This window comes from Lepidochelys olivacea (assembly GCF_965140295.1).
Source record: "Lepidochelys olivacea isolate rLepOli2 genome assembly, chromosome: 15".
NCBI lineage: Eukaryota > Metazoa > Chordata > Testudines > Cheloniidae > Lepidochelys > Lepidochelys olivacea.
Window position 1 is genome coordinate 4,183,486 of NC_140425.1, and position 24,112 is coordinate 4,207,597.

General features: G+C 43.8%; 1 protein-coding gene across 2 annotated transcripts in view; it reads right to left on the reverse strand.

Annotated features, from left to right (window-relative positions):
- Positions 1–4,890: 4,890 nt before the first annotated feature.
- Positions 4,891–24,112, reverse strand: part of EWSR1 (EWS RNA binding protein 1) — a 40,911-nt gene continuing 21,689 nt past the window's right edge. Inside the window, exons 6-17 of one of the 2 annotated variants that reach the window (XM_084648994.1) lie at positions 23,742–23,909; positions 22,470–22,681; positions 20,644–20,824; positions 17,788–17,822; positions 17,222–17,254; positions 16,085–16,203; positions 14,382–14,511; positions 13,383–13,505; positions 9,545–9,704; positions 8,648–8,745; positions 7,298–7,550; positions 4,891–5,292 (exon numbers count right to left, since the gene is read on the reverse strand). In XM_084648994.1, the coding sequence (XP_084505120.1) occupies positions 5,253–5,292; positions 7,298–7,550; positions 8,648–8,745; positions 9,545–9,704; positions 13,383–13,505; positions 14,382–14,511; positions 16,085–16,203; positions 17,222–17,254; positions 17,788–17,822; positions 20,644–20,824; positions 22,470–22,681; positions 23,742–23,909 (1,552 nt within the window). In that variant the 3' untranslated portion in view covers positions 4,891–5,252. Of the gene's footprint in view, positions 5,293–7,297; positions 7,551–8,647; positions 8,746–9,544; positions 9,705–13,382; positions 13,506–14,381; positions 14,512–16,084; positions 16,204–17,221; positions 17,255–17,787; positions 17,826–20,643; positions 20,825–22,469; positions 22,682–23,741; positions 23,910–24,112 lie in introns of both variants that reach the window. The other variant, XM_084648993.1, reaches the window with a different exon arrangement.

Sequence of the window (24,112 nt, forward strand, 5' to 3'; positions counted from 1 at the left end):
TAGGTAACGCATTCCAGTGTTTCACCACCCTCCTAGTGAAAAAGTTTTTCCTAATATCCAACCTAAACCTCCCCCACTACAACTTGAGACCATTACTCCTTGTCCTGTCCTCTTCTACCACTGAGAATAGTCTAGAACCATCCTCTCTGGAACCACCTCTCAGGTAGTTAAAAGCAGCTATCAAATCCCCCCTCATTCTTCTCTTCTGCAGACTAGACAATCCTAGTTCCCTCAGCCTCTCTTCATAAGTCATGTGCTCCAGACCCCTAATCATTTTTGTTGCCCTTCGCTGGACTCTCTCCAATTTATCCACATCCTTCTTGTAGTGTGGGGCCCAAAACTGGACACAGTACTCCAGATGAGGCCTCGCCAATGTCGAATAGAGGGTGACAATCACATCCCTTGATCTGCTCGCTATGCCCCTACTTATACATCCCAAAATGCCATTGGCCTTCTTGGCAACAAGGGCACACTGCTGACTCATATCCAGCTTCTCGTCCACTATCACCCCTAGGTCCTTTTCCGCAGAACTGCTGCCTAGCCATTCGGTCCTTAGTCTGTAGCTGTGCATTGGGTTCTTCCGTCCTAAGTGCAGGACCCTGCACTTATCCTTATTGAACCTCATCAGAGTTCTTTTGGCCCAATCCTCCAATTTGTCTAAGTCCCTCTGTATCCTATCCCTGCCCTCCAGCGTATCTACCACTCCTCCCAGTTTAGTATCATCCGCAAATTTGCTGAGAGTGCAATCCACACCATCCTCCAGATCATTTATGAAGATATTGAACAAAACCGGCCCCAGGACCAACCCCTGGGGCACTCCACTTGACACCGGCTGCCAACTAGACATGGAGCCATTGATCACTACCCATTGAGCCAGACAATCTAGCCAACTTTCTACCCACCTTATAGTGCATTCATCCAGCCCATACTACTTTAACTTGCTGACAAGAATACTGTGGGAGACCGTCTCAAAAGCTTTGCTGAAGTCAAGAAACAACACATCCACTGCTTTCCCTTCATCCACAGAACCAGTAATCTCATCATAGAAGGCGATTAGTTTAGTCAGGCATGACCTTCCCTTGGTGAATCCATGCTGACTGTTCCTGATCACTTTCCTCTCATGCAAGTGCTTCAGGATTGATTCTTTGAGGACCTGCTCCATGATTTTTCCAGAGACTGAGGTGAGGCTGACTGGCCTGTAGTTCCCAGGATCCTCCTCCTTCCCTTTTTTAAAGATTGGCACTACATTAGCCTTTTTCCAGTCATCTGGGACTTCCCCCATTCGCTACGAGTTTTCAAAGATAAATGGCCAATAGCTCTGCAATCACAGCCGCCAATTCCTTTGGCACTCTCGGATGCAACTCGTCTGGCCCCATGGACTTGTGCACGTCCAGCATTTCTAAATAGTCCCGAACCACCTCTTTCTCCACAGAGGGCTGGCCATCTATTCCCCATGTTGTGATACCCAGCGCAGCAGTCTGGGAGCTGACCTTGTTCATGAAGACAGAGGTAAAAAAAAGCATTGAGCACATTAGCTTTTTCCACATCCTCTGTCACTAGGTTGCCTCCCTCATTCATTAAGGGGCCCACACTTTCCTTGGCTTTCTTCTTGTTGCCAACATACCTGAAGAAACCCTTCTTGTTACTCTTGACATCTCTCGCTAGCTGCAGCTCCAGGTGCTATTTGGCCCTCCTGATTTCATTCCTACATGCCCGAGCAATATTTTTATACTCTTTCCTGGTCATATGTCCAACCTTCCACTTCTTGTAAGCTTCTTTTTTATGTTTAAGATCCACTAGGATTTCACCGTTAAGCCAAGCTAGTCGCCTGCCATATTTACTATTCTTTCGACACATCGGGATGGTTTGTCCCTGTAACCTCAACAGGATTCCTTGAATTACAGCCAGCCCTCCTGGACTCCTTTCCCCTTCGTTAGTCCCCCAGGGGATCCTACCCATCCGTTCCCTGAGCGAGTCGAAGTCTGCTTTCCTGAAGTCCAGGGTCCGTATCCTGCTGCTTACCTTTCTTCCCTGTGTCAGGATCCTGAACTCAACCAACTCATGGTCACTGCCTCCCAGATTCCCATCCACTTTTGCTTCCCCCACTAATTCTTCCTGGTTTGTGAGCAGCAGGTCAAGAAAAGCTCCCCCCCAGTTGGCTCCTCTAGCACTTGCACCAGGAAATTGTCCCCTACGCTTTCCAAAAACTTTCTGGATTGTCTATGCTCCGCTGTATTGCTCTCCCAGCAGATATCAGGAAAATTAAAGTCACCCATGAGAACCAGGGCATGCGATCTAGTAGCTTCTGCGAGCTGCTGGAAGAAAGCCTCATCCACCTCATTCTCCTGGTCCGGTGGGCTGTAGCAGACTCCCACCACTACATCACACTTGTTGCTCACACTTCTACACTTAATCCAGAGACACTCAGGGTTTTTCTGCAGTATCGTACCGGAGCTCTGAGCAGTCATACTGCTCCCTTACATACAGTGCTACTCCCCCCACTTTTCTGCCCTGCCTGTCCTTCCTGAACAGTTTATAACCATCCATGACAGTACTCTAGTCATGTGAGTTATCCCACCAAGTCTCTGTTATTCCAATCACGTCATAATTCCTTGACATCACCAGGACCTCCAGTTCTCCCTGCTTGTTTCCAAGGCTTTGTGCATTCGTATATAAGCACTTGAGATAACCTGATCGCCCCTCATTCTCAGTATGAGGCAGGAGCCCTCCCCTCACAGACATTCCTGCCTGTGCTTCCTCCCGGTATCCCGCTTTCCCACTTACCTCAGGTCTTTGGTCTCCTTCCCCCGGTGAACCTAGTTTAAAGCCTCCTCACTAGGTTAGCCAGCCTGCTTGCAAAGATGCTCTTCCCTCTCTTCGTAAGGTGGAGCCCGTCTCTGCCCAGCACTCCTCCTTCATGGAACACCATCCCATGGTCAAAGAATCCAAAGCTTCTCTCCGACACCATCTGCGTAGCCATTCGTTGACTTCCACGATTTGACGGTCCCTACCCAGGCCTTTTCCTTCCACAGGGAGGATGGACGAGAACACCACTTGCGCCTCAAACTCCTTTATCCTTCTTCCCAGAGCCACGTAGTCCGCAGTGATCTGCTTAAGGTCATTCTTGGCAGTATCGTTGGTGCCCACGTGGAGAAGCAGGAAGGGGTAGTGATCCGAGGGCTTGATGAGTCTCGTCAGTCTCTCCGACGTGAAGAGGAGTGGTAGCTTTCCTCTTCACATCTTTCAGGAGATGGGTCCCTCCCGTGCAGAGTTGAGGAGGGAGGTCTGTCACAAGCCGCATTCAGCTATCAGTCGCCCGGAGAAGTTTGTGATCCCAGGTGTGAGGCTGGGCGGAAAGACTTCTCTATGAGAACTGAGTTTTAGTTTAAGACCCCTTGTTTTTCTTGTGTGGGCCTTAACGTTATGGCAATGAGGAAGATTATATGGGCCCACTAAAGCATTTTCACAACCATATGCATTAGCTGACTTGATGGTATAACAGCAAGACAATCTGTTACTTTATCACAGTTATAAGGTTTATGTAGGGATAAATACACACACATACAGAAATGCAGTCACCTCTTCCCTGAGGGAAATGAAGAGCTACCACTAACAGTCTGAGGTAAGAAAATATCTCATCTGACAAGACAATTAAAATTCCCACTCTGCAAAATGTGTTGGGATTTTTAATCACCATAAATAGCTGTGGTCTCAGTTCTAGCTCTAATAGAAATGGCTCTGTCCAGCAGCAAAGCACCCAACTATCCACAGGCTGGACTCTTGAGGAATTAGAAGGAAGTGTCACTTACAGAAACTTATTAGAGCACCTGTATTCTTCCTTAGATACTTGCCTGGCACATAGGAACACATACAGGGCCGGTCACTAATCTGGTGCTTGTGCCGTGACATGTTCTTGGATTTCTCCACCAGCACTGAATCCTACTTTCCTGAGAGGCATCCTGTCTTGGTTTTATATATATGTCTCATCTCTGTGAGATCAGAAATAATTAAGCCTGGAGAGCACTGCATTTCACACCAGAAACAGCATTCTGGCAATGAGTGCAAGTTGGTCGTTGTTTTGCTTCTAGCCTATTTTGTGACGTTTGAGTCTGCATGTTTTGTTTTATTGATATGTCACAGGCACATGGTATGGAAGACCAAGCTCAACCCCAGGATATTATTCAATTGGTTGTGTTATAAATTAGTTACAATGGAGACTGAATAGTGTTTCCTGTTCAGAGCCTGTATTCACAGGGCACCTGCTGTTTCAGTGTAGTAATCTTGCTTGAACTTTCAACCCACACTGCCTGTATTACTTTCAGAGATGATTTCATTTACCCTTCCAGTTCATACAGTCCTACATTTCTACTTACTGGGCTGCCTTGTCCTGAATGTTTTCAACAGAACACTGGTTCTTAGCTGCACTCAGATACCAAGATGGTGGGCATAGTATACATGAAATGAAAACACTACCAGAGAGAACTTAAACGTTCGTCTACTATTTACAAAAAGTCTAGTCATGGTATACCCAGCAATACATCTTTATTTACAGCCAGGATGCAATTCTGAAGTCCAATGGATCATTTGAAATGGTGTGTTCAATTCTGTCCTCTGAATGCAATAAGCCACACTTTACAGTTTGAGGTTAAGATGCCTGCTCTGCCTTGCCAAATACACTTCAGGACTGGTTCAATCTTTTCATGGTAGATTTCAATCCCTGCTCCCTCCGTACAATGCAACATTCAATATCAAGGGATTACAAGCCATATAATACATACAACTCATGAGTGAAACTCACTGCCTCTTCTGCAGAGCCCACAGAGCTGGAGTTTGCGATGCCCCCTCCAGGTGGAGATGTTCAGAGTGCTGTCGAATAGAGGCTGAGAAGTATTAAGTTTATAAACATTTGGAATTTTATTTAAAAAAAACATCACAACCATTAACATTGTTACAGTTAGTTCTCCTCCTGGTTTTGCAAACAATGATACTGAGCATGCTCACAACAATGGTTTCTCATTGGTTTAGTTTTAGTTAAACAACCATTTTGTTTAAAAGGAAAAAAAATAACTCAGCACACTACCATTTAACTTGGTTTTAATGTTTCTCCACAAATGGTGAAAAATACTAAAGTACAGACAAGGAATAATCATAATGTTGTGGCCAACATTATAAATATGGAATTATAAATTTAAAACATTTTCTGGTTTAAAAAATAAATCTGGTAGTAAATGCAGCTCTGCAGGTTTCTGCCTCTAGTAGGGCCGGTCTCTCCGCTCCTGACGATGTTCACCCCTACAAAAAAGAAACCACTTGTTTGGTTATAGCTCATAGGACACACCCACAACCTTGCTTTCCATTAGACCGAGGAGGAAAATGATAAAAGGTTTAGAAAATTTGACTTATGAGGAAAAGTGAAAAACACAGGGCATGTTTAGTCTTTGGGGAAAAAAAGGCTGAGGGGACCCAGTCTTCAGACGTGTTATGGGCTGTTCTAACGAGGACGGGGATCCATGGTTCTCCATGTCCCCTGAAGGCAGGACAAGAAGTCATGGGCTTCATCTGCAGCAAGGGAGATTTAGTTTAGATATTAGGAAAAACTTTCTAACTATAGCACTAGCATAGGCTTCCAAAGGAGGTTGTGCAATCCCCACCACTGGATCAGACAAACACCTGTCGGTGATGGTGTACCATTTACTTGTCCTGCCTCAGCACAGGAGGCTGGACTAGATGAGCTCGAGGTCCCTTCCAGCCCAAGATTTCTAGGATTCTATGCACACTCCTAGCACAAGAGGAGGCTATCATAATTTTCATTATTCAGTGTTTGTTCCTGTCCCCATCAACTTTCTGATCAAGAGTTACTGATTTTCTAAGCTTTATTTCTCCACTTACCTTTGATTACATCAGATCTTGTTTCATTCCCCGCCTCCACCCCAAAACCTATTCGAAGTTGTCAAATCATCCTAGCCCTGTGGTCCCCGAACTTTTTACCCCTCTTCCCCCCAAAGCTGGCTAGATTGTCGGGCTCAACGGGTAGTGATTAATGGCTCCATGTCTAGTTGGCAGCCGGTATCAAGCAGAGTGCCCCATGGGTCAGTCCTGGGGCCAGTTTTGTTCAGTATCTTCATTAATGATCTGGAGGATGGTGTGGATTGCACCCTCAGCAAGTTTGCAGATGACACTAAACTGGGAGGAGAGGTAGATATGCTGGAGGGCAGGGATAGGATACAGAGGACCTTAGACAAATTAGAAGACTGGGCCAAAAGAAATCTGATGAGGTTCAACAAGGACAAGCGCAGGGTCCTGCACTTAGGACGGAAGAATCCCATGCACCGCTACAGACTAGGGACTGAGTGGCTAGGCAGCAGTTGTGCAGAAAAGGACCTAGGGGTTACAGTGGACGAGAAGCTGGATAGGAGTCAACAGTGTGCCCTTGTTGCCAAGAAGGCCAATGGCATTTTGGGATGTATAAGTAGGGGCATTGCCAGCAGATCGAAGGACGTGATCGTTTCCCTGTATTCGGCATTGGTGAGGCCTCATCTGGAGTACTGTGTCCAGTTTTGGGCCCCACGCTACAAAAAGGATGTGGAAAAATTGGAAAACATCCAGCGGAGGGCAACAAAAATGATTAGGGGACTGGAATACATGACTTATGAGGAGAGGCTGAGGGAACTGGGATTGTTTAGTCTGCGGAAGAGAACAAGGAGGGGGGATTTGATAGCTGCTTTCAACTACCTGAAAGGGGGTTCCAAAGAGGATGGCTCTAGACTGTTCTCAGTGGTAGCAGATGAATGAACGAGGACTAATGGTCTCAAGTTGCAGTGGGGGAGGTTTAGGTTGGATATTAGGAAAAACTTTTTCATGAGGAGGGTGGTTAAGCACTGGAATGTGTTACCTAGGAAGGTAGTCGAATCTCCTTCCTTAGAAGTTTCTAAGGTCTGGCTTGACAAAGCCCTGTCTGGGATGATTTAGTTGGGGATTGGTCCTACTTTGAGTAGGGGGTTGGACTAGGTGACCTTCCAACCCTGATATTTTATGATTCTATGAAAGCTGGGGCTGGGAGGAGGGCAGCAGCTCCAGGAGGGGGGGATGCGGACACTTGGTAAGGCGGTTGAGGCTGGGGCCACAGCTGGGGCACCAAGCACAAGCCCGGGAGCGGAGCCAGCAGCCAGAACCAGGAGTGGAGCTGGGTGGGCCCCAGCAGCACCCCCCCCAAACATTCCTTCCCACCCCCCTAGGGGGCGCACCCCACCTCTGTCCTAGCCTTTTACCAGGTTCCTTAGTTTGCTCTCCTACATACTTGTCCATTTTTCCTGGTCCTCCACGCCTGCCGCCTCTGCCTCCCATTTGCTCCATAAGAGGTCCAGGTGGGCCCCCCGGTCCTCCTCGTCTTCCTCCTCCAAATCCACCTCGATCCATACCCCGGCCTCCTCTGAATCCACCTCTATCTCCACCACGTCCACCTCTGAACATTCCACCAGGGCCACCACGATCCATGAGGCCTCCTCTTCCTCCTCTCATGCCACCAGGGCCACCTCTGCCACGATCTCCACCTGGTAAAGAAAAATGTCACCATGTACATCTGAAACCAGGGCTCTCTAAGGTGAAAACATGCCTGCTCTAGACAGATTTCCAGGACTGAAAACTTAGTCCTTTCACATTAAATCATCTCTAACTTTCCTCCAGACCCAACTCAAGAAGAAACAGTACAAGATGTGTGCATGCAGCTTTGAGGCAGCGGGTAGCTTAAGGCCTGGCAGTGGAACCATGAAGAGGGCAGCCACCCCAATCACAGGGCAGGAAACCCACTTTTCACTCTTCCCAAAATTGCTGGCCCTTGTCAAAAACATGAATGCTGGCAACATTGCACAAGCTGCAGGAACAAAGCACAGATGTCCAGGAAGCAACGTCAGGCCACTTTCTGGGCTGGAGACAGCCACTGGTGGCTCATGCCACACTGCATGAACTGCATGTTTACAGAAGTGCCACTGAAAATTTTGAGCTATCCTGAAATCCACTGGGAAAGCCTGAGAGGCAGATGGCTGATTTAGAGGCTGTTTTGGCTGGGAGCCACATAAAGTGACAGTGTCATAGGGCAGGTCTATAGCAGAACTCTACACTGGTGCAGTTGCGCTGCTATAGCATGTCTGGTGAAGTCGCTCTATGCCGAAGGGAGAGCGCTCTTCCTTCAGCATAATTACTCCACCTCTGCGAGATGTGGAAGCTACGTTGGTGGGAGAGTCTCCAGTCAACAGTGCCGGTGTGGACAGCGCTTAGGTCACTGTAACTTGCGTCACGAGTCTTTTTCACACCCCTGAGCAACGCAAGTTAGATTGACTGAAGCAGTAGTGTACGCCTGCCTGTAGGAAACTGGATTGCTGCAGACAGATGCAAGGAAAGAGTCACAGAAATAGTGGGAAAGTGAGAGCAAGTCATCTCAGGCAGAACAGAACCATAAACTGCTGCCTCTACAGCTCCAAGAGTGTGTTATTTACCCAGTAATTATCCACCTCTAGTGATCAGTCCCTGAGAACACTGTATAAGCAATGTCAATCACATATGCAAAGGAAGTGGTTCATCTTAAGTACTCATTTCCCATGCTCTGGGAATAACCTTGAGCTCCTCTCTAAAAGCTGTGCCGCATACATACCTGGAGGTGGGAAGGGGGGTGGAAGAAAGCCTTCTGGTTTAGGAGCCTTGCACTGATTACACTCTGTTCTCCAGGCAAAGTTCTGGTTTCCACAGCCCCTAGACAGAACCATCAGTTAGTGAAGACTTTAAAAAAAAAAGTTTCTGAATGAGAAACAAGATTTGAAGATCTACCTTAATAACTTTTAATGGCTATGTAACTGATCTAGGAAAGGACGCTGGTCCTAGTACAGAACAAGAGACAAATGTAAGGATTTTGTTCTCAACTTTGATACTGAGTCTGTAAGTGAGCAAGTCAACCAGCCCATATTTCTCCATCTTTGGGGTTTGTGATGACTAACTAGTTAATATCTGCACCACACTAACACAGCCCTTTTTATCTGCTTTGCCAGTACAAAAAAATAGCAATGTATTATTACACCGAATGATGTGGTTGCTCCAACTATGCTCCTCTTGGGGCAGAGGCTGTCTTTTTTGTTGCGTTTGTACAGCACCTAGCACAATGGCACTACTGCAATACAAATAAATAATATTGCTACCTCTAATATGACAGAGATGTTAAACTGGCAAGGACTGTATGTAATCACTAATGCATCTCTGCTTAGTTCAAGCTCTCAATTACAGTAAATTCAACAGCTTATTTTTTCAAAATTTGAACTGTACTTTATTACCAGAAGTTCTGGCCCCAAATGAGCCATTTCCTAACTGACAAGTACCCAGGCATTTTGGTGACATGATTATTAGTATGATGGGGCCTGTGACATTCTGCAGGAGATGAAAGCCGAGTGGGCTGCAGTGCCAGGTATCATGTAAGGAAGAAGGCATCTGGGTTTACATGCAGGACTACAGGGCACAAAGGTGTTAACAGATCAGCCTAGTTGGTAATGCAAACACTTACGGATTGGGGCACTGCCAGTCTCCAGCTCGGTGCTGGACGTTTCCTCCAGAAGGGTTTCCTCTAGAACCCCGCGGTCCTCTTGGAGGGAAGCCTCCCCTGTCTCCACCTCTGCTTCCCATACGGCCCATTGGACCACCAGAACCACCAGGACCCCCTGGGCCTGAAAGAAAGAAGTCAGTTAATTCCAATGCAGACTCTGGTCACCTCCACAACTTAGGGTGTTGCTCAGGAATGTTCCCTCTAATTTTTTACATCCATGTGTGGAATGAGTTTTGTTATGTGCAGCACCAATAATGAGGTAATGTGGATGTGCGCCACCGCCCACCAACACAAACAAAAAGCCTAGATATATTTTTAAAAAGATATAGGTATGGAAGAAGAAAAAATATTAAAACAAGGGATAATTAACAAGGTGCACTGCTTAAGATGTTTGTTTAATATGAAATCAAATAAAAAGAAAATTAAAATAAAGAAAATTAACACGGATAGCTGTATTACACTGAAATAGCAGACTCTCTGTATGTGACTGTTTTCTCACAATGTGGGGCAACACTGCTGTGGACCCACCCAGACTCAGTTATAGCCCATGCTATCTTAGGAGAGGAGCTGATTATGTACTCCTTGGAGTGGAGTACATGCATTTTATCATCCTTTCTAACAAATCAAGCTAGTAAACACACCAAAATGTGGCATACTGAAAACAGCTATATAGATAAAACAAACACAGCCATTAAGTGAAAGCATAAAAAATGTGTGCCAGAGGCCCAATTTAATAACCTACTCCCATAGACCACTAAATCTTCAGAGAAAGCTGCTCTCAGAAAATTAAGAATCTGCCAACACACTAGCATGCTACGGACTTTTGCAGTCCACAAAACTATACCTCTTGCATGTACATTATCTGCACACACAGCTCAGCTTCAAGATACTAAACAAACCTAGGAGTCAACTAGAAATAGTCATTCTCTCCTCCTAAGTATTAATACCGTCTTTTCTGATACTGGACAGGAGAGTAAAAGGCATTCACTCAGGCTTATACAATTTCTATAGAATGTCAACTCTTAATTTGATTAAAACTTCACACACATAGAACAGTAAAAATAAGTAATAATAAAGCGACACAGACAGAAAACAAACCACAAACAAGTGACAACTCTGAAAATACAACAGGAAGTAAAACATCAAGTAGTTGCAAAGAGAAAAGGAGGACCTGTGGCACCTTAGAGACTAACCAATTTATTTGCGCATAAGCTTTCATGAGCTACAGCTCACTTCATCGGATGCATTCAGTGGAAAATACAGTGGGGAGATTTTATATACACAGAAAACATGAAACAAGGGGTGTTACCATACGCACTGTAACGAGAGGGATCACTTAAGATGAGCTAATACCAGCAGGAGAGCGGGGTGGTGGTGGGGAGCCTTACAAAAGGTTCCTCCCCCCGCTCTCCTGCTGGTATTAGCTCATCTTAAGCGATCCCTCTCCTTACAGTGTGTATGATTACACCCATTGTTTCATGTTCTCTGTGTATATAAAATCTCCCCACTGTATTTTCCACTGAATGCATCCGATGAAGTGAGCTGTAGCTCATGAAAGCTTATGCGCAAATAAATTGGTTAGTCTCTAAGGTGCCACAAGTCCTCCTTTTCTTTTTGCGAATACAGACTAACACGGCTGCTACTCTGAAACCTATCAAGTGGTTGGTTATGGTGAAACAGAGCCCTGTAGAAACAGGCAAAATTCTCCTGTAATTTGTGCATGTTGCCAACTCAAAAACTCAGACTAGGCTCATTAAGTTTTTACAAGTCCAGCCTTAAGTAAATGGAGCACATTAACACATCGCTTCAGAGTTTGCAGACAGATCCCTGCTTCAAATAATTTGCAAATAAAGTCTTCATCCTACAAAACACGTAGCACCAAATGCTTGCTACTCAGGAGTCAATGAGAGTACTCTAAAGAGCCAGAACTATACCAGATAGCAAAGATCTGGCCTTAATGGCTTCCAATACCTCTCAAATGAATTCTAAAACTTGTCTGGAGGCCTCTCTCCTGGCCACTGCAGCCCCGAAGCAGGGGCTGGGACGTGACAGGTTAGAAAATACAAGAGGGATACTGCAAATCAAACTTTAAAGCTGTAGTACATGTTCCGAAACAAAGCTAAATCCAAAAATTTTAAGCAGCTGGTGGAGGTACCGTTAATTTTAGGAACTAGATTAATTAAGCTATGTACCAGACAAGCAATTCCGAAATGCCAGCCAATGTAAAAGCTAGGCATAAATAATACATTGTCACTTCTGTGATTATAGAAATGGTTATTAAATGTGATTTTTAATGATAGTTTTGGGGGAGGAGATGATTTATTTGGATTCTTTTTAAAAAACAAACCAAAGTTACTGCAGTTATTCTCCAGCCAGAACTACTTATCTATAGGGATCTCTTTTTTGGAAGAACAAAAGCAGTTGTCATATATAAAGCACATCTCAAATCCTGTTTCTATTTTTTGTATTCAGTTAGCTTGACTTGTGTACAAAATTCAGGTATAATCAGCGGTAAAATAACAAAAATGAAGCTAAATACATTTGATGATTGTATCTATCCACTAGTTTTTTACACTGAAAAAGCAGAAGCAAAATTCTGCAAAATGCATATATCTGTAAATGGCACACATGACATGGGGTAATCTTTAACACAGTGAAACAAATATCAGGTTTCAGAGTAGCAGCCGTGTTAGTCTGTATCCGCAAAAAGAAAAAGGAGGACTTGTGGCACCTTAGAGACTAACAAATTTATTTGAGCATAAGCTCTCGTGAGCTACAGCTCACTTCATCGGATGCATGCAGTGGAAATACAGCAGGGGGATTTCATACACACAGAGAACATGAAACAATGGGTGTTATCATACACACTGTAAGAGACTGCTGAATTTGAATTAATTTGCAAACTGGACACCATTAAATTAGGCTTGAATAAAGACTGGGAGTGGATGTGTCATTACACAAAGTAAAACTATTTCCTCATGTTTATTTTTCCCCCTACTGTTCCTCACACCTTCTTGTCAACTGCTGGAAATGGCACACCTTGATTATCACTACAAAGGGTTTTTTTTTTCTCTCCTGCTGGTAATAGCTCACCTTACCGGATCACTCTTGTTACAGTGTGTATGGTAACACCCATTGTTTCATATTCTCTGTGTATATAAAATCCCCCTACTGTATTTTCCACTGCATGCATCCGATGAAGTGAGCTGTAGTTCACAAAAGCTTATGCCCAAATAAATTTGTTCGTCTCTAAGGTGCCACAAGTCCCCCTTTCCTTTTTGTGAAACAAATATGACATTTAAAAAGTGACATTTAGTTAAATGTTAGTTCTTACTGGTATTGTGGTGTTTGTGTCTCCCGTCTCTCGCCCACTGCCCAGATGGGGCTGCCTGGGAGAGACTCGCTTGTCCCATCTCTCCTGGCCGCCACCCACAGCACAGCTGGGGCTGCTTGGGAGAGACTCGCTTGTCCCATCTCTCCTGGCCGCCACCCACAGCACAACTGGGGCTGCTTGGGAGACAGTCAGGACCAGAGTCGCAACTCATGTCTCCCCCCACATCTCACCCCCTATTCCCCCCACCAGCTCACCTTCTCCATGTTCTCTCTCTGCAGGGTCATGAGGCATCTAATTAGTGGAGCCACACCTGCGTGGCTCCACTAATTAGGTGCGCAGCCCTTCATTCCCTCAGGTGCGCACCTTAGAGGGAACTATGCTGCTTGGTGTACACTACACCCCAGCTCTGCACAATAAGGTTCCAGGGGAATTCAGCTCATTCATACAGACTCTGGCCAACATTACCTCCACGCAGAGGGGGAGGCAATCCACGTGATTCACGTGGGGGCATCCCACCCCTCATGCTGTTCATTGGCGCCTTCTTCCGAGTGAGAGAAACTTTGAGTTTGCTCCCCTGGAAATCTTTTCCTGGGAGGAAAAAAAGACAGAAAAGTGTGGCTTGCTTACATGGTCACAAACTTCCACTACTGGAGGGGGAATAGGGCTTGGGTACCATGTACATGCATCCTACAGGATACATGTTTCCATAGTCACTGATCAAAGGGAAAGGTGTCTCTCTATTAAGTGCTGGAGGGTGGGGGAGAATTCCATCTCTGACCTGTAGAACCAAAGAAACTCTACACCGAGTTGCCCAGACTACTTGGAAGTTAGCGCCTTAGGGAGCTGGCTTATCTGGTTTGACTAACAACAGAACGTTTCCCAGGTAACATCTTTCCAAGCAAGATTTGCGTTTGTGCGTGCATGCATATGTATGTATGTAGGGCCTCCCTATGTGAAGGGCATAAAACCCCACTTTTCTATCCTCTGAATTAGCCAAATACTTAGCTATGAAACATAGGCGCCGACTCCCTGGGTGCTCCATGGCTGGAGAACCCATGGGGGAAAATCGGTGGGTGCTCTGCACCCACCAGCAGCTCCCCGCCCCGCCCCTGCCCCAGCTCCGCCTCTTCCCAAGCATGCCACATCCTGCTTCTCCCCCCAGCTCCCAGCTGTTTTGCAGCAGCAAGCACTGGGAGGGAGGAAGGAGGAATACGGTGCGCTTTGGGGGAAGAGGCAGGGCCAGGGCGGGGATTTGGGGACAGGGTCCAATAAGGGCAGAGAGTGGGCAAAATTGGGGCAGAGACTTTGAGGAAGGGGTTGGAATGGGGGCGGGGCATAGGTGAAGCTGGGGTGGGGCTGGGTCAAGCATCCACCAGCACCTGGAAAAATTGGCACCTATTCTATGAAATAAATCCCAGTCAAAACTATGCTCATCAGAAGCAAGAGTTAATTCCAGTCACTTGCCATCAAACCATTCTACAGCTGCTTTGGCAGTTGATGGGTCATCATAGGACACTGTGGCATCTCCTTTTGGCTTTCCAGTTTCTTTGTCAAGATAGAAGTTTATCATAGGTTGCCCAGTCCTCTTGTTCATCTAGCAGGAAAATAAAATCACACTTCAAAATGCAGTGCAATAAATTGAATGAACTGTAAACAAAAGATTCCCAAGATATCCTTCTCCACTACTCTTAAAATCATCCCCAATTCCTCTGAGGTAGAGGTCAAATACTCCATTTCAGTTATACAGTTATATGTATCAGGAAAGAGCAAATCCACACAAATCCTGCCCCCCCCCAATCCCTTAAAGGATGTGACTAACCCCTATCCCACCTAGAGGGCACAACTACAGTAGAATTCAGAAACCTGAAATGGACACTGAAAGACAAGTCCTAAAAGGCTCTTCTGGAATATAACTCTGCTAGTTATTTCAGGGGTTCTCAGCATGCTGGGTTGGGACCATACTGCTATATGAGAGGTGGTTCTGCCTGGAATACACTGGGTGGGGGTGTCCCAGTATGGAAAAGGCTGAGAATCACAGCTCTATTTCCATCCCACTCTACTAGTCGGTGAGATAGTTATTGTTCCACACTCCAGCGGTCCTGCATAGAATCATAGGTTTGTAAGGAAACTCAAGAGGTCATTTAAGTCCCTTGCAATCATGGCAGGACTAAGTATTATCTAGGCCATCCCTGACAGGTGTTTGTCTAACCTGCTCTTCAAAATTTCCAATGATGGAGATTCCACAACCTTCCTAGGCAATTTATTCCAGTGCTTAGCCACCCTGACAGTTAGGAAGTTTTTCCTGGTGTCCAACCTAAACCACCCTTGCTGCAATTTAAGCCCATTGCTTCTTGTCCTACCCTCAGAGGTTAAGGAGAACAATTTTTTCCCTTCTCCTTGTAACAGCTTTTATATACTTGAAAACTGTTATCTCCCTCCTCAGTCTTCTCTTCTCCAACTAAACAAACCCATTTTTTTCAGTCTTCGATCATAGGTCGTGTTTTTTAGACCTTTGATGATTTTTGTTGCTTTTCTCTGGATTTTCTCCAATTTGTCCACATCTTTCCTGAAATGTGGCACCCAGAACTGAACACCATACTCCAGCTGAGGCCTAATCAGCGCTGAATAGAGCGGAATAATAATTTCTCATGTCTTGCTTACAACACTCCTGCTAATACATCCCAGAATGAGGTTTGCTTTTTTTTTTTGGGCAACAATCTTATACTGTTGACTCAGTTAGCTTGTGATCCACTATAACCCCCAGATCCCTTTCTGCATTACTCCTTCCTAGCCAGTCATTTCCCATTTTGTATGGGTGCAACTGACAGCTCCTTCCTAAGTGGGGTACTTTGCATTTGTCCTTATTAAATTTCATCCTATTTACTTTGGACCATTTCTCCAGTTTGTCCAGATCATATCCTCCAAAGCAACTGCAAACCCTCCCAGTTTGGTATAGCCCCCAAACTTTATAAGTGTACTCTATGCCATTACATAAATCATTGATGAAGATAATGAACAGAACCAGACCCAGAACTGATCCCACTTGATACGTCCTTCCACCTTGACTGTGAACAATTCATAACTACTCTCTGTGAACAACTTTCCAACCAGTTATGCACTCACCTTACAGTAGCTCCACCTAGGTTGTATTTCCCATGCATACCCACCTTGACAACACCACATTGTTTGAAGAAGTCTGCCAGCTCCTCCAGGGTCACACCATCACTCAGTCCCTGTACATAAACTGAACTGTTGTCTGAATCGTCATCTGTGTCTACAGGTGGGCCTAAGGAGATCAAATTCACAGAAGTATCATTATACCAGGTGATCACAAAAGATAATGGACAGAGTTCAGTTTTATCTGGCCAACTTTAGTGATAATCTCCTAAATGGACTACTACCTCTCTTTCAGTGAGGGTAAATACTTGTATATTTATGGAAATGCCAGATGAAAATCCAGCCATACAACATGGGGATTCAGTGGCACCTTCTCTATACATAAGGAAGAGCCATACCACATACTGATCACTAAGAAAGTATCTGTAAAAAAGCTCATCCTTTCCAAATAATCAGCTGATTTATTTCCTACTGACCTCCTACATAAGGGAATTTTGGTCTGGTCTCTTGCCATGGCTGGATGTATACCATTAAAGTGCCATGAGAAACTGTAGCCAAAATTGGGTGGCTGATATAATGGAAGTCTTTTTGAGCAATAATTTGAGATCTGTGCAAAAACAGATATCCAACTGCAGGTGCAAATTAGATTTTACATCTTTTGTACAATTATATAGGCAATGACCTAAGCTGATCCTGGAAACAGCAACAGACACAAAATGCAGATTTTTACAGGACTAGAAAGGAAAAAAACTACAAATTCACAGGCTATGGGTGGTGGAAGGGAGGAAAGGAAGAGAAAAGTAAAGCTAGTATATGCCTGTGTGGTAGTTATTTCAATACTGCTTGAAATTAGATGCCTGGTATATCTGAACACCCATGGACATGCTGCTTAAATACTCTCCTCTTTCATGAAGGGAAGGATAAGCATCCAAATGAATCTTTGCAAAATTTAAATCAGCCAGCCCAACTATTGGATTAATTAAGAAAGTAGAAGAAATGGATCAAGACACTGGGATATAGAGGGTGAATGCCCCTGAACTTTTTATATAGGCAGGGAAGAAATAAGGCAGATAAACCTTTGTGGACAAGTAATGTGAATGACTGCCTTCACTTGGAGAGGAAGAACAAGTGAGAAATCCTTCTTTTCAGCATGCACAGGTGATATTCTGAACAGTATTCAAAATTACCTAAATCAAGATCTGGTCCTTCTTCCATGGGTCCTGCCAGTCAAGGAAAAAAATCATATAAAGTTTTGTTAGTGCACGTCTTGCAGGCTGAAAACCGACACACACAAATCTATCTACTTACAACCACCATATGATGGTGTTGGTTAAACTCAAATTGACCTGCATTGCAAAAATTTTAGCAATGCACCCTTTTACGGTTTTTTTGTGATCAGTTTGCTACTTTTAGCAGCCTTTAAAACCATTAACCATTATTACACTTCTTTAGCTTTACTGGGCCAATCAGTGTATATTTATAAGAAAAGTTATTTTTCTTTATTAAATCCAAACAAAATTAAATTTATTCTCCCCAAATTACAAAAGTAGTTTCTCAATACTTCAAGTTACCCTTTGTTTTGTAACCATAGGTTAACCTTATACCCCTAGGCATTGCCGGCAGTACCCATTAAAGTCTTGTTGTATATGTCATTTTTAACCACTTATGAAACTAATAAAAATTATATATTTTTTTTCTAAAAACTGACTGATTTTTTTTTAAACACTATCCATTGTAATGCTCAAAAACTTACCACCAGGCTTATTGAAGCCACCTCGCTCTCCAGCGCTGCTGGGGGGATAAACGAAGAAATGAAGGCCTTTCCCTTTAAAAAGCCAGTACCGCTCTGAGCCTCTGGGGCTCACTGGGAAGAATGGCACTGGCTAAACATCTCCAAACAATGCATCTGTCTGTCTGTCTCTCATCTCGTCACTATGCCTTTCTTCAGGGCAGCTTGCTCAAATTTCCTTTACGCACAACCTTGCTTGTCTGGTTTAGACACCACTTTTGCTGCTGTACCCTTTCGTTACTTGTATTGGTATTAACAGTACAATACTTGGCAAAAACATTTAGAGATTTTCAAATTGTGTTTGATTTTTTAAAAAAAGATAAGTCACCTATAGGTCAACTCCCTCCCCTTTGTATGTACATAAAGGTGCACCCTCAGCCTCTTGCAGCAGGAGAGCAAACTGAGTTCCTGGGTCCCTAACATTAACAGTTAAAAAGGCAGGAGACAACCATATGTAATACCTAGAACACAGTTCAGATGACATTTCCACTAAAACCTTAGTATAAAGCCATACATTGAGGTCACTACTGGATTTAACAGTCTCTGTGGAAGAAGAACTTACAGAATATATCAGGGCTCAAAGGCCTGGGGGTGCAGCTTTATGGACACAAACCAGAAATTAAGATTTTAATGTGTGCCAATGCAAAAATCACAGCCTCTAGCTTTTAATACAAAAGCACAGACTAGGCTATTAGTTTTCAGTTGCTTCCAAGTGCTGGTTAATTAGGAAAATGCCACCTGAAAAGGGTTTTCTGGGTGGGGGTGTTGTTTTGAGGGAGGGAAGAGAGGAGGGAGAGAGCCATCTATTTGCTAGCCAGTATTGCACCTTTAATCTCTAAAAAGGTTTTAAATACACAATTCCAAGCTGTTGCATGCAGCTTTGCTTCCTTTTTTTTTAAAAAAAGTACACACCATATATGTAATGTCTCTCTTTTTAAACACACATGTTTACACTTTTTAATGTTACACAATTCTAAAGTATTATACCAGTATGCAGTTACCAAAGTTACAGAAGGATTCCATTTATACAATGAATACATTTGGTTAAAAATATTCTATGTATATTTTTCCTCTCCATATGGACACCGTGTCTAGTCCCACTTTTCATTATGCTGCCGGCTGAGTACTGAGTACGGGTACTTTTTAAGTATTGAAGTGTATACAAGGCTCTCACTTTGTAACCTGTAGCATATAAATGCGACAAAGCATGTTAAAAAGTTTCCATGTTTAACAGCCAATGAAAATATAAAATAATTGAGTCAATGAAAAAGGGCATGTTAATAACATTGAGCTCCTTACCTGCAAGAGACACTGAAATCCATCACCACAACATGATAAAAGGGCCGAGTTCCCCTACCCTGCCCCCTGGGTTTTCAACCTACTGCTTCGTGGAAAGGCCACCTTTTCTATGGACAGTAGAAAAACTACATCCAAAAGCTGGCAGCCTCTTTAATAGACTTTCAGTTGGAAATCACTACAGAAGTAATTTATTCTTTGATTACAGATGTGAAATTAGAGAAAAAAATTATGAATCTTTTGCAGTGAACAGCACCAAAATGGCTACAAGTTTTAAGACGTGATGATAGTAATTTCAAGTGTCTACATCTACTTTAAAAACATTAGAAATAAATATATTATGGGTGAAATCTTTATATAGAACAATGGAATCCTGTTCCATTCAAGCCAATTTATGAAATCAGTAATGTTTCCATGTGAACAAGTGTTTATCTTTAAAATATAAGTTCCAGGTAGTTGTATTTCTCCAATAAAGATTTCAGACCATTTGGATTCATTTTAGCTAAGCTATGCAGAATGACAGAGTAACTTCTCCAATTTCTAGGTGAAATGGGGTTCTAAAACAAGTCGCCAATAAATGCTGCACTTTTATCTAAGGCTGTTGACTCACTTGCCCAGCCATACAAATATATGTGGCAACATTTTACCGAGATTTGTCCTGATGTTTTGCACTTCCATCTCTGCATTTCTAATCTGTATGAATGAAACTCTGCATAGCTTTAAACGTAAGTTTCATAGCGATTGAACACACACAAAGCTAAACCTTCCTTATATTAGCCTTGATAATTAATCCATCATCCTCACCTTCATTAAAACAGACACCAGAGACAGGGAGCTATAAACTACTGATCTGAACAAATAGGTTTACTAAACCAGATTATGCCATCAGTTAAAATGGCCAAACTGATTTAGATCACCTGAAAGCTCCAATGGGGAGCAGTCCTGGAAGTCAAGTCAGATCTTTGGGTGTTCTTGGGGCTTTTCTTCACACTCCAACCAAGCCACTCTAGAGCTGTGGCTTCAACAACAATAAACTGATCCATACATTCACTTATAACAGTAGCTCCAAGTGCTACTTCTAGTGCAAACAGAGGCTGAGGGGAAACATTGTATAAAACAGCTGACATTAGGCTTCTGCCATGTACATACCTGAAACGTCAAGACCCCAAATAGTGAGGCAAAGAAAGTGAAACCTGGAACTCCTGGAAGGTTTGTGTGTGTTCTATCCAAAGTTATCGTTAAATCCCACAGAGGATTTCACCTCTGAATAACCATGAAGGGAGCTGAAAGTTCTTTATTTCATAAAACCCTTAATTCCCCCAAACCCAACAATCTGCAGGAAAAAAAGTGATCCTGCCCCTACTTCCCCTAGGAGGACATTTCCATGGACTAGAAACAATCTCACTATTAATAAATATTCTCCATGGAAGCGTGGTTTGAAATGTCATCTTTCAGCCGCTCCTTCCATTTCAAATCCTATGGGTAAAACAGAATTAGGTAAAAGGAGAAAAGATTTGCTCTTACCCCATTCCACCGCGTCCTCCTCCCCGCCCACCTCTGCTCATGCCTCCACGATCAAATCCTCCTCTTCCCCTTCCCCGGTTATCAGGGCCACTCATGCTCCGACTTTCTCCTGGGCCAGAAAAGCCTCCAGATTCCTGTCCATATCCACCCATGTTGCTGGTATGGTCCTGACGAAATGAACCTGAGGAGAGTTTGTATTGTAGATATTAAAGCAGAAGCAGATAAAGTCAGACTCATTCTGAAGTGCTTGTTCCGATTACAGTAACTCCTAACTTAAAGTCACCCCAGTTAACGTTGTTTCATTGCTGATCAATTAGAGAACATGCTCGTTTAAAGTTGCGCAGTACTCCCTTATAATGTTGTTTGGCAGCAGCATCCTTTGTCCACTGCTTACAGAAAGAGCAGCCCATTGGAGCTAGTGGTGGGGGCTTGGAACCAGGGTGGATCGGCAGCACTCCTATCAGCTCCCCTAAGTTTCCTGTGTGGCAGCTGCCCACCAAGCTATCAATTGCCAGGCAGTTCGGCTGTCCCTCCCCCCCACTGCCCTGTGCTGCTCCTGCCCTCTGCCTTGGAGCAGCTCCTGGGAGCCGCCTGCTTGCTGTGCGGGGGTTGCTAATATCAGGGTGTCCCCCTCCCCCTGATCCTGCCCCTAGCTACTTTACCCCATTTCCAGAGTGTGTGTGGTGGGGGAGACACTACAGGGCTGAGGACGGAGGGAGCTTGCTGGCAGCAGCTGCTGTCTCAACTTGCTGATCTACTTAAAAAGGCAATGTACTTAGAGTGGGATCAGCGTACTTAAAGGGGCAATGCGTGTCTCTCTCACACACTGTGTGTGTGTGTGTGTGTGTGTGTGTCTCTCTCTCTCTCTGCCATGCGGTCTTCCCTCCCTCCATTTGTGCTGCCTTGTAGAGTATGAGGCTAGTGTTAACCTTTGTGGGCTCAGCGGAGTGCTAGTTTATCATTTACCAGTAAGGCATTCCCTGGGAAATATCCCACCCTCTTTCACCCTCTGACTTCACCACCTCAACCAAGCTCCACAATCATCACTGCTGTGTACAGTATTAAACTATTTAAAACTTGTACTGTGTATTTGTGTACACACACAAAATATAGTATTTTGTCTGGGAAAAAATTTTCCCTGAAACCTAACCCCCACCCCCATTTACATTAATTCTTATGGGGAAATTGGATTCGCTTAACATCATTTCACTTAAAGTAGCATTTTTCAGGAACATAACTACAACATTAAGCAAGGAGTTATTGTACCTCTTTGCACCTGCCTTCAGTACCATGAACTTTAGCAATACTGTTAACTAACCATTTGACATGGGTCTTAATACAATGGCTCTACTGAAAGCAGGATGCATAGCACTTGATTTGCGGTCAAACTTAAAAGTATACCCACAGTCAGTAAAAGAAGTCTACAGAACTATCAGCTTGCAGATCGCCTGCTGGCTGGAAAATACTCAAGCTGCTAAATGAGTGAAATCCTCCTTCAGAGATTTACTAGTATATCTTGACAAACACTACTGAGATAGGTTTCAGAGTAGCAGCCGTGTTAGTCTGTATTCGCAAAAAGAAAAGGAGTACTTGTGGCACCTTAGAGACTAACCAATTTATTTGAGCATAAGCTTTCCGGAGCTACAGCTCACTTCATCGTATGCATTCAGTGGAAAAAACTGAATGCATCTTGATGAAGTGAGCTGTAGCTCACGAAAGCTTATGCTCAAATAAATTGGTTAGTCTCTAAGGTGCCACAAGTACTACTGAGATTGTACAATCATTACAGCTCGCCTCCTTAGATGAGCTTCATTATGCAAACTCACTCTGCTGGCCGTAACTGCTGCTCTGCTGGCTGTATTGGCTTGGGGCCTGGCTGTAGGATCCAGTCGGGGGAGGATAACTAGTAGGTGGCTGCTGGCCATAGCTGCTTTGCTGGCCATAGCTAGTCTGTTGTCCATAGGTGCTTGGCTGCCCATAGGTGCTTTGCTGAGAGTAACTGCTCTGATCGTAACTGCTTGGCTGTGTAGAGGAATAGCTGAAAGACATAAGAATTAAGAAGTGTTTCTAGATGGAAGATAAATCAAGCCTCCTGGAAACACACATTAGGCTGCAGCGGTATCTAACTAGACAGTAATGCAAGTAATAACACAAGTCATTTAAAATGTGAGGTCATCCTACGGAGGCTGATTTGCAGGCATAGGAAAAAAAATAAGGGTTGCTAAAAACAAAAACACTGATCTAGTCCCTCATAGCTCTAAAAAGAGATAACTATGCCATGGAAATCATCATTAGTTTCCAAGTGGGAAATCTGCACCCCTTAAGACAGTGCACTTTAAAACGAACAGAGATTCAGTGAATGATTGATATCTGTCATCTAGAAGACTCTGAAATATCAGCTGGTAATATGGTTTGTTTGTTTGTTTGTAACTTGTTTCCCTGGCTTCTTATAAATCAAGAGCAATCTAATTCACTTTATTTCCAACAAAATAAAGTCTCTCTGCTTGGCATGTGTAGGCTTTTCAGACATGCTTGAGAATTTCAAAAGCAACGCCTGTCTGTTCTACATTTCAGGATGAACAACTCACCTGAGATTCACGACGTGTGCAGAAGCAGCATTTTTAAAAGTTAATACTGAAGGGGAATACAGAGAGCCTGAATAATGTCCTCTCTTTAGGACCCCAAGTTTTAGGAGGCAATGACATGTAATTAAAAGGTGGCTTTCACACTTAAGAGTTAAAAGTGAGTATTTCTATATAAAACATTTTTCTTGAGTAGTCACTTTTGCCTTTTGTTATTATAGATATCTATCCTTTGATTAGAACTTATTTAATCACAGCCCTGTATTCTTTCCTCTTTGACCCTGCAGTGAAGAGAAGACTGGTTAGATGCAAGTAAGCTTGTTTATGAAAATATCTGATAATCTGCAAACATGGCAAGAAGGTTTATAGAGAACAAATGCTTAAAATCCAAAATATTTAAAGTTTTTACACACTAGGAAAGTCCCTTTAAAAAAGGCAACAGCACTTTTATCCAAGCAAACAAATTTTAATGCTCCACCACCACCTTCGCCAACTCTAATTTTCTGAAATAATTACCTGGTTGGAGGATAGGATGGAGGAGCAGTGACAGGCTGCATGGGGTAACTTCCAGGCACCTGAGGATAACTGTAGTTACTTTGTCCATATCCTAAGCTGGGCTGGCTGTAACCTGTGGTACTCGACTGCGGCTGGCTAGTCTCTGCTGGCTTGCTGCTATCCTGAGGTCTAAAAGCAAAGTTCAGCAATGAGGAGTCACTTTGTACCGAACTCCCCTCCGTCCCAATTCTCCTTGCAACAGGTAATGATAATCCCAAGCACACCCAGTCGAAGACTAGGATATATTAGTTTATGGAATTTATGACCTAAAGTTGCCATTGCGTAGTGCAATGTATTTTAATTTCAACTCAGTATCAGTTTCATCACTGTGA